The sequence below is a fragment of the Erpetoichthys calabaricus genome, chromosome 17 (genome assembly GCF_900747795.2).
Source record: "Erpetoichthys calabaricus chromosome 17, fErpCal1.3, whole genome shotgun sequence".
NCBI classification, from domain to species: Eukaryota; Metazoa; Chordata; class Cladistia; order Polypteriformes; family Polypteridae; genus Erpetoichthys; species Erpetoichthys calabaricus.
In genome coordinates this window covers 41,850,616-41,867,526 of record NC_041410.2, presented here as the reverse complement: position 1 = coordinate 41,867,526, position 16,911 = coordinate 41,850,616, and the positions used below count along the sequence as shown (strand labels likewise).

At 41.7% G+C, this 16,911-nt stretch overlaps 1 protein-coding gene across 1 annotated transcript in view; it reads left to right on the top strand.

Moving 5' to 3' along the window:
* fes (FES proto-oncogene, tyrosine kinase) overlaps positions 1 to 16,911 on the top strand; it is a 135,018-nt gene that overhangs the window by 74,957 nt on the left and 43,150 nt on the right. The window contains exons 11-12 of the mRNA XM_028791400.2: positions 3,882 to 4,091; positions 9,105 to 9,227. Coding sequence (XP_028647233.1) covers positions 3,882 to 4,091; positions 9,105 to 9,227 — 333 coding nt within the window. The remainder of the gene's footprint in view (positions 1 to 3,881; positions 4,092 to 9,104; positions 9,228 to 16,911) is intronic.

The window sequence follows — 16,911 nt, the reverse complement described above, 5'->3', positions numbered from 1 at the left end:
CAGGACACACACAAACACACCCACACAACAAGCACACACTAGGGCCAATTTAGAATCACCAATCCACCTAACCTGCATGTCTTTGGACTGTGGGAGGAAACCCATGCAGACACGGGGAGAACATGCAAACTCCACGCAGGGAGGACCCAGAAAGCAAACCCAGGTCCCCAGGTCTCCCAACTGCGAGGCAGCAGCGCTACCCACTGCGCCACCGTGCCGCCCACTATTACACCATTGATTTCTAAAATGTGAAAGTTACATTTTTGTTAACTTTCTTTCACACTTTGTTGCTTCCCCTAACTGCCTCTTCCTACACCCCCAAGACCAAATTAAAAAACTATGTTTGAAAATTTTTTTTTCTTTTTGGTGTTAATTTCTCAGAAATTCTAGTCCACTATTTATGGCATTGACAAGGGGGGCTCCGCCCCCTGCTCGCTTCGCTCGCCTACCCCCGGCGTTGGGTATCCTGAAATACATTAGTCGAGCTCGTTCGTTTTGGAGCCGTGCCCGCTTTGCCCGCAGCATTTCAGACGTGCGTTGTAGGCACCTGCGTTCATTGATTTTATCCAGGCGGGCTTGTGTTTGTATATCCGTCAGTCGAGGTCGTTCATTTTGAACCTGTGCCTGCTTTGCTTCCGCAGTTTCAGATGCGCGTTGTAGGCGCCCGCGTTCATTGATTTTATCCAGGTGGGCTCGTGTTTGTATCGTTGAGCTGTATTGTGTTTGAATTTGGTGTAAAGCGTTCAGCAGTTTGTACAATCCCAAGTAGCACATTATTCCTAACTTCACTCCGCAGTAGTGCCACTCACAATATGGCGGTGACGCCTGCGCCTTCACTCCGCAGTAGTGCCTACCCCCGGCGTTGGGTATCCTGAAATACATTAATTGAGCTCGTTCGTTTTGGTGCCATGCCCGCTTTGCCCGCGGCATTTCAGACGCTCGTTGTAGGCGCCTGCATTCATTGATTTTATCCAGGCGGGCTCGTGTTTGTATATCCGTCAGTCGAGCTCGTTCGTTTTGAACCCGTGCCTGCTGTGCTTCCGCAGTTTCAGACGCACGTTGTAGGTGCCTGCGTTCATTGATCTTATCCAGGTGGGCTCGTGTTTGTATCGTTGAGCTGTATTGTGTTTGAATTTGGTGTAAAGCGTTCAGCGGTTTGTACAATCCCAAGTAGCACATTATTCCTAACTTCACTCCGCAGTAGTGCCACTCACAATATGGCGGTGACGCCTGCGCCTTCACTCCGTACCATCTTTGTGGACCTGTGGGGCCTCCATAGCCTCTTCCGTTTGAATCTGGGCCGCAGCACAGAATCCTCTTGTTTGTGTGGCTGTGTCGGTAGTCGTTAGCTATGGGTGCGTTGTTGCTTCATTTCTCATTCACGTCAGTTGAGCTCTTTCGTTTTTAGACCGTGACTCCTTCGTGCGCGGTGGATACGACTTCGCTTGCGGTTTATGAGATGTGCGCTGTACGCGCCTGCGCAGTACGTCTCATGGTCCCATCGCCGTGTACCTGTGTCCATTCTCGGTTAGTAATATGGATGATAGAATTCTGCTTCGTCTAAGTTTGTGTGGCATGGCTGCTGCACATCCACACGATGTTCTTGTGCTCTGATGTCCTGTCTAGGCTGTAGTGCCACCAAATGTTCAAAGTCGGCTAAAAAGTTTTCACCTGAGAATCATCTACATGTTAAATGAGGGGCACATTATTTTTAGACATTATTTTACCTAATACATGGTGTGGTAATGCAGCCCCCCGTACACAGCAGACACGACGCCTAATGTCCAGCGCACACACGTTTATTGCCTTCTTTTCTCTTTACATGACACAGTACTTTATTCAGCCTAAGCCAGTCCTTTCTTTTCTCTCTCTTCTGTTTCTCTTCTATCGCCTCTACTCCCCTCCTCACAAGCTTTGTCTCCCTCGTCCCGACTCTGGCTCACTGAGTAGTGTCTGCTGGTCCCTTATATAGGTCACCCAGAAGTGCTCCAGGTGCTCGTTGAACCACTTCTGGCAGCACTGTGCTGCAACACAGGCTCAGGGATAGTTGCAGCACATATTTTTTTACTTTTTAGTGCATTTATAACTAAAGTAAATAAAATTGTTTTACTTAAATTTTTTTTAAAATATATTTTATTTGTAGTCTGGAGACCAAAACTGCACACAGCACTCCAGATGAGGCCTCACCGGTGTTTTATAAAGCTCAAGCAGAACCTTCTTGGACTTGAACTCCACACATTGTGCTATATAACCTAACATTCTGTTAGCCTTCTTAATGGCTTCTGAAAAACTGTATGGAAGTTTATAGCGTCGAGTCCACTACAACACCTAAATCTTTCTCATAAACAGAACTTTCAATTTTCAGGCCTTCTATTGTGTATTCAAATCTAACATATTTACTTCCTTACGTGTATTACTCCATATTTACCTTCATTAATTTAATCTGCCTCAAATCTGCCCAAGATTATCTACCAATCCTTCTAGGTTGATATCATCTGCAAAGTTAACCAGCTTGTTATTTATATTCTTATCCAAATCATTTATATGTATTAAAAATAGCAGTGGCCCTTACACTGACTCCTGAGGAACACCACTCTTAACATCATCAATTTCAGATAGCGTTCCTCTCACCATCGCCCTCCGCTTCCTGTGTTTTAGCCAATTTTGCACTCATCTGCACACAACACCCTGAATTCCCACCTCTTTTAGTTTGACGCCCAACCTCTCATGTGGCACCTTATCAAATGTTTTCTGAACATCAAGGTAAATGATATCATAAGCTCCACTTTGATCATATCCTTTGTTGCTTCCTCATAGAATTCCAGCATGTTAGTAAAACATGGCCTCCACTCATCTAAACCCATGCTGACGGTTCAGTAAAACTCCTTTTCGTTCCATGTGTTGTTCAATCTTATCCTTAATAATTTCTTTATTTTGGCCCTTTACTGGGGCATCCTGCTTCTGTGTTCAAGTTACTTTTGTATTTAACATTGTCCTTCTTGACATTTTACCTACAGATTTTAGACAAGACATAAAGTATTCAATGTCTATCTCTGTGCTAACTGTTGACCAATCTTTTTGTTGTCATTAAGTAATTTATAAATTCAATCTGTAGTAGTCAGCACCGGCAAAGACAATGTGCAGAATGATCATGACCAACCACGTCATATTTATTAAAATTCATCCAATATGATAACACACCACAACAGAACTGCAAATGATGAACACTCAAGAAAATAAATCAGCAATCAGACAATGAACACACAGCTCCTGTCACAGCATGACTATGAAAGTCATTGTTTAATAAATTAAAGTGCATTTGTTGTAATTGCATCATCATTATTGGGTATCCTCTAAACCCTATACTAAGAATTTTTATTGACATTTATGAGTCTGATTTGTTTGGACTTCCCGTTAATTTGTATTTCAGGTAAGAAATATGGGTCTTAGCTGATGCTCATTGCTTACTAGAATTCTACAAAATAAAATACAATTTCAGTCCCTCATCAGTTTTGTACATTTCAGCTACCCTCAGACTTAATAAAGTACCCTTGCTTAATTAGAAATATTGTAAGGATGCAGCAAAATAATTAAAACTCCTTACACAATGGCCAACATACCAGAAAGTCCTGCCTGTATGAACCACAAAGGGCATTTAGTGACAAGTTCAGAGTTGTGGCCTGGATGAGTTCTGTATCAGTTGTCATCATTTCGAAATATATTTTAACTAATCACAATCACAAACTCTTCTCGTTACTTTATTTGTTTGGTGTGCTGCTTTGTTTTGTATATTTTTTCTATTTTTCTCTCTCTTCTTACTTCACCTAGTTAACTCAATTTCAGTTTCTCATGATCTTTGATGTTCTTGATAAATTCATTAGGTACCCCCTCCACTGCCACTAATTCCGGAGGTTCAGAAACCATTGAGTGAACAAACCTGGTACCATGGAGCCATTCCCCGAGTGGAGGTGCAAGAGTTACTGACAAATGATGGTGACTTTCTGGTGCGTGAAAGTCAAGGCAAGCAGGAGTATGTGCTGTCTGTGTCCTGGACAGGCCAGTGCCGCCATTTCATCATTCAGAGTGCTGATGTGAGTATACTGGGCTTGAATGTATGGGTGAGACTCAGTGTCATACTATACCGTCGACAGATTGGAGTTTGCACGTCATTGAAAACAAATAGCATTGCATAAAACCTTCTCATTTTAGCTCCAGTCCATCTTTGAGTAATTTAATCAAATATTCACCAGCATACATTGTATGAACTGGCTTCTTACATTACAGGATCACTGGGAGCCGGACTGGTGTCTGCATGGAATGCTCCTCCAGCACAGAAAAACTAACTAAGAAGACAGACTTTATTCATATAGACCAGCGGTTCTCAAACTGTGAGGCGCGCCCCCCTAACAAAAAAGGGGGCATGAATGTTGCCATATGTGGCGCAATTTCGCTATTCGTAGGGAAATTTTAAACTTGTAGTGGTGTATCGGCAGCAAAAAATACAGGAATTAATTTTATTAGGGTTTCAAAAAAACGTTAGGGGGGCGCGATTAAAACTGTTATGAAAACTCGGGTCACAAATACTTAAAGGTTGAGAAACGCTGATATAGACTAACTACTTTTACACTAGGCACTGTGCCCCAGAACTTTAATATGCATTCAGTTAATGTGCATAATGTGCCTGGAATGAAAGCATGTCATGGGATTAAATTGAAGAAGAACCCGAAAGTAGCACTGCTTTTGAACCCACTGGCCATAAGCTCTGACTTTGATGTTCTTCTCTCTATGCTCTATGTTTTGTCACACTTTTCTGTCACCTTACAAAGGACAAGCTTATTATTTGTTGCAAATCTCTTCTGGTGCCCTACTGATTGCAGCTGTTAGCTACTGGGTGAGATGACTTTTAATTTATAAATAATGGTGCACTTAACACAAGTTTCCAGGTAAAATATGTATTATTTCAGTTGTACAGTTTAAACAGATTGTTATTTTCTTAGGAATTGTTACATATGCATAATAGAACTAACTATTTTACATTACAGTGAGCAAATTAACCATAGTAAAAAATATTAAAATGTAATAAATTGAAAGAAAATTATGCTTCATGTTTGAGATTAGAGATATTCATCGCATTATATGTTTTCAGTCTGCTTGATTTTGAAATTAACATGCAAATACTTTTTAAACTTACACTTTTACTGTAAAACATCAGTAAAAACAATTGTTTGAATTAACTTTTCATCAATATCACATTGATTTTTGATTACGTGTTTGGACTTACATCGTGACAATGCGACGTATAACCGCCTGTGAGTGAATATCGTTTCGTTCTCTCTAATAAATAAACCGACTTTTTCAAATGTTTATCCCTGTGATTTGTTAATTCTCATAGAAAAAGCTATTGTAACGAGAAACTGTAAATGTTTTAATAAGAATGGCATACCTAGATCTCCTTTAGTGTCTAATGTTATCCGTGGAAGATGAACTACATTACCTTTCTTTTCGCCTTTTAAGATTTTACATGTCATTGCCGTGTAACAGATTGACTATTTTCGCGTTAATTCATTTGCCTTCATCGTTTCTCGGTGCTAAGATTGCCCGTGTTCTAATTTCTTCTATTGATAACCCTTCGGATGAAATTCTTCAATAAGATTTGGACATAATACGTCTTCTTTTATTGGGAACTTAAAGTGTGGAAAACGTAAAAATTTATAAGAGCTGAGAGCGCAGGAACTGTGTCTGACAAAAGCATTCACACGAATGAGAGGTGAGAGGACTGTGGGTGTGGTGGAGTATTGTTGAGAGGGGGGGGGCAGGACTTGAAAAAATCTGTTGGCAAAAGTCTTGTCTCAAGATTTTCTTTTATAATAGAGACATAACACAGAAAAGAATGATGATCACAAGTATACTTTAACTAAAACACTTAGAAGAGTGGCTAGCTATGATTACATTTTCTGTATGAGATAGAAGACCACCAGAGATGCAGTTAAGGAGTGGATCTGGCGACTTTCTTCATTTGTGAAAAACAGATCATTCCTCCAGGCAGCACGGTGGTGCAGTGGTTGCACTGCTGCCTCGCAGTAAGGAGACCTGGGTTTGCTTCCCAGGTCCTCCCTGCATGGAGTTTGCTCCAGGTGCTCCGGTTTCCTCAAACAGTGTGTGCTTGGTGTATGAGTGTGTGTGTGTGTCCTGCGGTGGGCTGGCACCCTGCCCAAGGTTTGTTCCTGCCTTGTGCCCTGTGTTGGCTGGGATTGGCTCCAGCAGACCCCCGTGACCCTGTGTTAGGATATAGCGGGTTGAACAATGACTGACTGACTGAGATCATTCCTCCAGCTAGCTCTCTTGTAATGGTCACTTGTGCTTCTGCACAAACCCCTGTAGATCACCCGATGTTTAAGTTTTCTTTTGGTGTGTTTAAGCATTGACTGAATTTCTTGCCATATTAATCCTTTGAAATTTTCCTGTTGAGAAGATGTTTCCATGTTCAGCCTAATGTCCATTTTAAAGAACAATATGAACATGCCAAATAGGAAATGCTACTGGAGCTCTTTCATGCCTATGGCAATCTATCTATCTATCTATCTATCTATCTATCTATCTATCTATCTATCTATCTATCTATCTATCTATCTATCTATCTATCTATCTATCTATCTATCTATCTATCTATCTATCTATCTATCTATCTATCTATCTATCTATCTATCTATCTGTTTTGTTGACAAGACTGACTGAAAGACAGCCTAATGAAAAATGTTTTTCTCTAATGGATCAATCTAATGAATAATGAGGCACCAGTAAAATCCAGTAGCCACAATGATATTTCCCACTTAATAGTACAAAAGGGAGATTTTAGTGGTGGTCTATGGTAGCTAAGCAATAGCAAAGATGATTGTAAGTGGTTTGGGCCCTGCCTCTATCTTTTTATTGCCTTGATCCTATTTATGTTTTGTGTACAAAAATATATGCAGAAAAATACAGCTGCAAGTCCCTAACTGACTGACTGACTGACAAAATATTTGTGCCCGAAGTATTTGTGTAAAACGTAACAAAAAATGGCTTTACCCATGGATTGATGTCAGGGGTCTGAGGCTCAGGAAACTCCACCTCACCAAAAATAAAATTTAATCCATCCATCCATCCATTTTCCAACCTGCTGAATCCGAACTACAGGGTCACAGGGGTCTGCTGGAGCCAATCCCAGCCAACACAGGGTGCAAGGCAGGAACCAATCCCGGGCAGTAAAAGAAGCCTGTCCACATTCACTTGAAGGGTGTGATGAGAAATATGTCTTTGACTTGATAAGTGAAGAGGGCTGAGCTGGGTGGCCTTAGTAGGTTGCTAGTTTAAAAAAAAAAAAAAAGAAACGCTAACTGCCCAGAAAACACATCAAAAGGATCAGAGGCATTTGACACCTCTGGCCAGCTCACTTCACACATGCTCTCCTTCTCTCCGCTTAAGTGTCCCCACTGAACTGCAGCTCATCGTTTCTTCAACTGGTGTCCCTCGGAGCTACCAGTTTTAAGAATTGCTCTCTTTTATTCCTAATTGTTGCTTGCAAGATTATTTTAGGTCAACAGGCTGCCCTACTTTTGCTGTGCTTTTCTCATCAAACGTTGCACTTTTACACCATCCATCCATCCATCCATCCATTTTCCAACCCGCTGAATCTGAACACAGGGTCACGGGGGTCTGCTGGAGCCAATCCCAGCCAACACAGGGCACAAGGCAGGAATCAATCCCAGGCAGGGTGCCAACCCACCGCAGGACACACACAAACACACCCACACACCAAGCACACACTAGGGCTAATTTAGAATCGCCAATTGACCTAACCTGCATGTCTTTGGACTGTGGGAGGAAACCGGAGCGCCCGGAGGAAACCCACGCAGACACGGGGAGAACATGCAAACTCCACGCAGGGAGGACCCAGGAAGTGAACCCGGGTCTCCTTATTGCGAGGCAGCAGCGCTACAACTGTGCTACCGTACCGCCATAAAATTTAATGTAAAATGAAAATGTAAAAAAAAAAAGACAAAAACCATAATGATGTTTAGTATTTTATAGCGGGGATGTGTAATCGTAATGCCAGTCTAAGGCTGTTGCAGAATTGTGTGGATGATAGCCAGTCTCACTGCAAGGCAGTGGCATCATGGTTCAAGTCGTTTCATGTGTAATTTCTTTATTGTGATCTTGTATTTGTAGGTATAATATAAATATATACAGAATAAATATTATCAACACTATTAAAGTCATATCAAGAATCAACACTTGATTAATTTAACAAAATCTCATTTTCCCCTTGAGATTAATAAAGTTTATCTAATCTAATCCAAATGATCCCTTTCTTATCATAAAAAAATTGTCCTATATTGTTCTAAAAAAATGGAAGAGATTCACACCATTGCTGACTTTGTCTATCCTGCATAGTTCTTTATTAGTTTATGTGTCTTAATTACCCCTGCACAATAAAATGATCACTCCAGATTATAAGTACATCATTAGTATTCTTTGCTTTAATGTACTGTTTGTGTTATCTGTTCTATGAAATATAAGTGAAATGGCTTGTAGAATGCAAGCCTTAACTACAACTAATATAAATATAAATTTAAATACTGACCCAAAGGCAGGTTTTAGTAAGTGATTTGCTTGTATCACAATGTAAGTAATGGATCCTGGTTTATAGTTCACACCATTAACCTCTAGACCACAAGCAATGTCTAAATCGTGCTATAAACAAAGCCCTGAGTGTCACCGCGTGCCAATGTCCTGTTAAGAAAGAGATCCTTTGAGCTGAGTGGCCTCTGGCTGTGTCTAAGCCTAGCTGGTTGGCAGCTGTTTTTTGTGGAAGTAGCCAGAAAATAAGATCAGTTATCTCTCCAGTGATAACATAAAAGTATTTAATAACCTGCAGTTGAAAATATAATTTTAACTTATTAGGCAAAGTGATTCCTATTATGTAAAAGCAGAACATAGATAAAGAAATTATATACATTAGCACCTCTGACCATTGAAGTCATGTGCTTGGATATTTTGGATTAAATTAAGTGTTTAGAAATTAAATTTGCTGCCTTTAAAATTATTTTCTGTAATTCTCTTTGCAGAATATGTTCCGTCTTGATGGTGATTTGTTCCCAACTATTCCTTTGATCGTAGACCATCTTCTCACCTCTGGTCAGAGTGTCACTAAGAAGACAGAGATTGTTTTGAAAAAGCCAATTGTTAAGGTAATAAACAATTATTTCTGTTTCGTTTTTTTTGCTGGATGACCTAATCTTAAAAATAAACACTGCAAGCTTAATCATCCCATTTTTGTTTTATTGTATAACTGACATTTCTTACAGTGGAAAATGTTTATACACCCCTAAATTTCTTGCCCCCTTAACTGATTCACTTTTCCATCAGGTTTGCTGAATTTGGCTCAAACAATTTGCAGGTCATCAGATAGGCTTTACATAAAGACCAAATCTATGAGTTGCTTTTAGTCATAAAAGTAAGTTGTAATGCATCATTCTCAGATCAGTAGAAGTTCTGGATTTCCTCAGAAGAAAAATTAGTCAGCGTTTGCTTTAGGAATTTGCCATTTTACAGAAGGACATATTATTTACAAAGAGAAAAAATTTCAAGATATCATATCAAGAGCTGGCTGTCCACTAAAAGCAGTGTGGTTGTTGACATTTGGCATGAAAAGTACACCGGCCAAAAGTCACTCAGGTTAACATCACAGAATTACAAAGCCCTTCTTGTTGCAAACATGTTTAGAAGTCTCTCGCTTTGATTTTTTTCTTAAGAATGTAAATATAAGAGTTCATTTGGCTGTCAGACAAGGCACCTGGAACAAGGTGCGTATGGACTAATCAAAGTAAAAGTACATTGGTGCAGTGGCACGGGTCAGGTTTAGTACAAGTAATAACGAGTAAGAGAATGTCCTATAAAGGATGAATGTTACAGCATCATATTTTAGGGTTTTCTAGGACTTGGCCAGTTTGCTTCCTTTGAGGTCAGGTCAGGTTGGGCAGCATACACTGTTATAGCATGTTGCCACACCCACCATCTATCTGCCACAGCCAGGTGTTATGTGGGTGACCCCTTGGCCTGGTCCAGCGACTCGGGTCCTCAGCAATGAGGATCCTGTGAAATGGATCACCCTTGGGGAATTGCACCACATGGCCATAAAGCCATAACTGACGCTCCCTCACAATGCACATAATGTGCCTCATTTGGGATTCCATGAGCAACCGCTCATTTGACACAAAATCAAACCAGCGGTACCCAAGGATACTCCGAAGAGACACAGTAGCGAAGGAGCCCAGTCTTCGTCTTGGGTCACTGGATAGCGTCCATATCTCACAACCATATAGCACAACAGGAAGCACCAGAGCTCTAAAGACTTGGACCTTTGTCCTTTTGCAAAGATATCAGGAGCGCCACACACCCCTTTCCAGCGACCTTATGACCAATGCCGCCCCCCCCCCCCAATACTCTCCCAGTCCGTCTACTGACTTTATAGGAAGTCAGCAGAGACATGAATGTCACTGCCAAGGTAAGTAAACCTGTTGACAAGGTCAACACTCTCTCCGCAAACAGACACAATTCAGATGGCTGTGCCCAACAGATGCCCCACAGTCGCTGGACCCCATGACCTTGCCCAACACCCAGTCCATACAAGCATTGAACAGAGTAGGAGCAAGAACACACCGCTGACGAACCACAGAATCAACTGGGAAAAGAAATGCAGAGGTTCTGCCTCCACTCTGCACAGCTCTCACAGTACCAGTGTACAGGCTAGCCATGATATCCAGCAACTTTGAGGGGATTCTGCGAACCATCAGGATGTCCCACAGGGCAGCTTGATCAACTGTGCTGAGCACTTTACAAAAATCAACAAACGCTGCAAGGAAACTCTGTTGATATTTGCGTTTATGCTTGATGAGAGCCCTCAGTGCCAGGAAACGGTCAATGGTAGACTCCTTAGGCGTAAATCCAGACTGCTCCGGTCGCTGGTAGGTGAGCAAGTGATCACGGATCCTATTGAGGATGACCATAGCAAGGACCTTACCCGGCACTGAGAGCAGTGTTATTCCCCTGTAGTTGCTGCAATCCAGGCGATCATCCTTTCCTTTCCAGATAAGGATGACAAGTCCCGTTTTCCCATCGGTTGGGATGACGCCAGTCTCCCAAATGGAAGCAAAGATTGCCTTCAATTACAGGAGGTCTGCCTTACCACCTGCCTGGACAAGTTCACTTTGGATACAACAGATCCCTGCAGCTTTTCCAGCCCTGAGTTGGTTCACCACCTGTGCAACCTCAGTGAGATTGGGTGGTTCACAGCTAATTGGAGGATCATCCTCAAGGACTGTGGACCCAGAGATGTCCAACGTCCTAGATGGAGGATCAGCTTTAAACTGCTGGTCCAAACAGCCAGCCCAGTGGGTCACAATTGCAGCATCCAAAGGTCTGTTCCATCACCTGCCCTGACTGTAGCTCTCTAAAGAACAGATTCAGATGTCCATCTTTGATTCCTTTGTAAAAAGGACATGGGTCACTAGACCATAGATGGTGTATCACCTACTCACAGATTCTTCTAAGAAATGCCTTCCTGTCTGCTTCGGAGCCATCGCAGGCATTCTTCTCAGCTTCTAGTACAGACCAGAGTTGCCATCAAGCCATGCGCTGTGACTCCTCTCGATGATATCAAGGGTGCCCTGCGAAATGAAACACCTCCTTCTGGGAACAATGGTAACACCAACACAATCCTCAGCAACCTTCAGGGTCTTGTCACAAAAGGTCTACCACATCACATTAGGATCACACCCAAGTCTGTAAGTTCATCACACAAACTGAGTGCAAACTCATTACAAAATGCCTGATCTTAGAGTCTGGCCAGGTAGATGGTAGCCTACTGGACCTAAGTGGGATCTTCAGAGTAGCAACAACAAGTCTGTGGTCAAAGTTCACAAACTGGGCACTTCTGTAGACCCTGATGTTTTATAAGAACCTCCAGAGTCTGCCCATGAGGATGTGATTGATCACTTTCACTATACCACCAGTATTGCATTACCAAGTCCAACTATGTGGTTCAGGGCACTGGAACCCGGCTCCAGCAATCTGGAGCCCATGACCTTTTGCAAAGTCAAGGAACATGGAGCCACTTTCACCACAGTCACCAGACCCATAGGGACCAACACAATCCTCATAGCCAGCCCTCTCAGTGTCAGTGGCTACATTGAAATCACCCATGACCAGAGGAGTGCCCTATTGCTGGTACCCATCAACCACCGAGCAAAGCTGTGAATAAAATGTCTCTTTCTCTGAGATATCACTCACTGCTGTCAGAGTATACACTGAGACAACAGACAAGGCACAGAGATAGTGCCTTAATCCGAGTCTCATAATAAGCTCGTGGAAAGGAGTGACATTGGACACCATCAGAAGGAGCTGAGCCACCACAGCAAAAACTACTACATGAGTATGACAATCATCAGAGCAACCAAACCAATAAAAAGTATACCCACCTACAGAGCTCTGGCCAGTCCCAGGTCTGCACATCTCAGAGTGTGCTGCCACTGAAATGTGGAGTTTACAAAGCTCCGTCCAACAGCAGAGGAAGATGATCATCATGCCAGAGAAACAAGAAGTTCCATGTACCTACCTGGATAGGCTGCCTCAAATTGGGACCCAAGTGTTGCTGTGGAGCAGGACAGTGAGGAGGGCCTTGTCGACTCCCCATTCCTGACGTCACCACACCAGTTCCAATCCCCAACAGGCCTGACCCCACTGGCTTCTGGGGATGAAGCTCCCAAGGGCTTTCCCTCATCCCTTTCATAATATGAGCAGCCTTCCTATGGGCGACTGCAGCAGAGCTACTCCCACAGAGAGCAGAAAGGAGTCCTGTCTGTCATTTTGTAGCAGTGTGAAGTTTTTTTTATGGTGGCTGGAGTGCCAATTGTCCCACCAAATCCCAAGGGTTCCCTGAAAATTTGGAGGACCATCGAGTCAACCCTTAATTCCACAATGCATCATAGAACAATTGAACTGAATGTGAGGTCACCTGTCAATAATCTCATGCTGAACCAAAAACAGATCTTACAGATGGACAGCAATTCAACATACTTGTGCAAATCCACAACAGAAAGAAAGAAGTCCAATGGAATGGTAAAAGTTCAGTCCTTGCATCTTACTGGAAGGCTGTGGGTTGGTGGGGAGATTTGAGATTAGCTGCACATTTACTAATGTCTTCAAATTTCAGCTACTGCAGAAGGCAGGTATGTGAATGGTCTGATTAACCCCGATTCTTGCTGTATGGATGACTAAAATGTTTCCTCCTCAATAGCAGTGTAGGAGTTATGACTGTTTCTGTGACACATGTTTGATCTCTTGATATGTGTAGTGCAATTTCTATCTAATTGTATGCATTCCTTCAATGCCACTTTTCACCACCTACAAATTGACGTTTTAAGCAAGAAAGTTGGTAAAGTTATTGTTGGAGATAAACATGAAAACTAATAGAAGAACAAATTGAAATTACAGAAGGACACCATGCTCATTTGAGTGTAGTACCCTGTGGCACAGGTAAGAAGAAAGAGAATGTGTGGAGGTTGTAAGGGGCCCACAACGATTGCCTGTGCTGTGCCAACCAGATGGCATAGTGTCCCTGCTGTGAAGAAATGCAATAGCACCATACTTCTTGCTTGTTTTTCATCTGTGTGCACCTTCTTATTCAACCACTAGGCCGGGAAAAAAAGAACATAAAATGTTCCCCTGTGCTATTATTGTGGCTGCCAACTACTGGCTATATTTTAGCATTATGCCCACCCAATATAAGCCACACAAAGGAACACAAGAAGTTATTACAAAAACTATATATAGACTCCATATGTACCCGTATTTCATAAATGAAACAAATAGACCACATTTCTTTACTTTTTAAGAAAATTAGCTAAAGCCATAAATACTGTATGTTGGGCTTTTTGTCCTGAATAAATAACACACTGACACAGTACCCTAGCATTTTATACTGCGCTCCAGAAAAAAGCATCTAGTGCAACATCATTTGCAGCAGATGTTCGTTTCCTTTTTTAGATTTATATTTTTTGATCTCTTAATTTCCCTGCACTATCTTTGACATGTTTTGCCCCCTTTTCCATCAACACTGCATAATTTGCACCTCTTAATAGAATTTGTTTAACAATTGTGTTAAGCAGAAGCTTAGATAAACACAAAGTAGCTTATTTAATCCTGATGACTGCTCATTGGAGTGTGTAGACTGAATGGGGATTGTAGTTTATTGGAATGTGTCTCTCTAAGTTCTGGGCTTACTCGTGTGCCAGAAACAAACCCTCCACTCTTTTGGGTAGATAGGATAGAGTCTGGAGAGCCTTTCTGTTTTAACCCACTTTGAGATCTCGCCACCTTGCAATGGACAAAATTGAATTTTAAGAATGTTACTGGTGGCCTTTCTAGTTCATCCCATACCAACTCATGAGAGGTCCTTGTCAGCCAAAATGACAGTATTACTCTTTGATGTCTTTAATTATAAAGCATGCCCCACATCTGTAAGGAGTGAGTCTGTTTACAGGCCTACAGGGTGTGTCTTCAGAAGAACAGTTAAACAAATTCAGCAATAAAAGCTGATAACATCAAAGCCTGTCTAAGCAAGTAGATCAAAGAGGAAAGTTGTGTAACAAAGTGAGCAGAAGGCCAGTCCTCACGATTTGCATAGACTTGCAACATATTCCTGCTCTGTATGATTAAAAAGTGTAATCATTTTGAAAAGTTGTTTTTTTTTTCTTAAAATATTAATGTCTAGCTATCTGCTTTGTCTGTGTGGCCTCTTTCAGCAAATCTCCCATAGAAAACTTGATTTAGCTCTGTTGTGAAATTTTGAGTGTCAATCACACATCTTATATTCATAAAAAAAATCAGTTTGCACATTGGCCATGCACAAATATCACAAATCATGCATTGTTTTATATTATTTGACACAAGACCTCATAGTTGTATCTGCTTTGGTTACTTTGTAGACTGAACTGAATCCTTTCATCTGTAAATGGATTGACAGTTTTCTGACAAACCAGAAACAATACATTTGTATGGGCTCCCACCTCTCAGACTGTCTCCATATTAGCACATGTGCCCCTCGAGGCTGTGTACTTTCCCCCACAATTTATTCCCTGTACACCAATGACTGCAGGTCCACTGATCCTTCAGTAAAAATCATTAAGTTTTCTGATGACACCACCAATATTGATCTAATTACTAATGGTAATTAGTAATTAAATGATAACCTGGTCCTCCATCCCATCAAGACATTAGAAATGGTCATTGACTTTCACAAACAGCAGTTGCAACCTCTCCCACTAGACTGTAATCAATACGGTGGAATCCTACAACAATCACAAACACTCTCAATTGGGACCTTAACACCACTTCCATTACTTCCAAAACAGAGACAACACGCTCAAAAAGTTTTGGGGGTTTGCCTTCCCCATATAGTGAAGTGTCCAGTAGTCTTTCTCAGACTCGTACAGTCAAAGAAATTCAATCACAACAAGGACAACTGTATTGGTGAAATTGCTGGATTTATATAAGGGATGGACAAGAAATTATGTACGATGGATATGATGGGAAAATCCAGGAAGTGCCAGAGATGACGTGGAAACCTGGAGCCAGAACTGATGTCATCCGGACTGGACAGAAGGGAGGTAGCGGTTATCGTACACAGAAGGGAAATCGTCTGCGGGTCTTCAAAAAGGTTTATTTATTCGTCTGTTTTTCTGCTAAATAAAAGAGAGAGGTGTTAGTACTCTGTTCCAAACCCATATTCTGTGTATTATCATACTCCGTTGAGCCAGTCTGCTGCTCCCTACTTGTGTGTGTTTGACAACACCAACTAAAGAAATTAAATATTTTCCAGCCAATCCTAGTTCAATTTTACAAAGCTATAATTGAAAGCGTAATCACATTCGCCATTGTTGTCTGATTAGGTTCAGCAACAGCACACTCCTAAAATAAATTTCAGTATGTGGTGAGTTCTGCTGAGAAAATAATTGGCTGTGCTCTTCCATCTCTTTCAAACCAGTATACATCTTGTATCACTAACCATGTCAATAGGATCACCATGGACAGATCTCACCCAGCTTATCACTTATTCCAAAACTTCCCTCTGGTAAACGCTTCATGTCAATTGAAACTAAAACTAACAGACATCTCAATAGTTTCTTTCCCAGAACCACAGTCTTCTCAAAACATTTAGTTAGCAGGACTTCTTTGTCTATTCATGGGTTCTGTCATGTACTGTACTAGCCGTCCCCTGCGGCTCTGCCCGCATAGTAGTGAAACAGGACAGTGAGGAGAGCCCTGACCCCTGACGTGACACTTCCCCCTCCCCTTGGCTCGCAGCTTCTGTCTCGGATTAGCACGAATTTATCACTTCTGCAAGTGAACTATGATTCTTAGCGTGATGAGAAAAGTCACAAAATCAACCGGAATGTTCAAGCAAATTCTTGAAAAAAACCCGATCTAAATCCGTTAGTAGTTCTCTCATTCGCTAGCTAAGCGGAGGTAAGAAACACCCCAAAGCTGATGCATAAGTGAGGAGGACCTGCTCCCCTACCCTCGGCCCACTGTGTGTTTCTCGGATTTGGGCAAATAAATCGGTACCGCAAGCAAACTATGATACTTAGCGTGATGAGACAAGTCACAAAATCAACTGGAAAGTTCAAACAAATTATAGAAAAAAAACAATCTAAATCCATTAAGTAGTTCTCTTGTGAAAAACGGATAGACAGACAGACATTGGATTTTATATATAGAGATGAAGGTGTGTGTGTGTGTATGGTGTATATATGTGTGTGCATGTGCATACACGCTACACACTCACACTTTCACTTGCACATCATCATTTGCGCA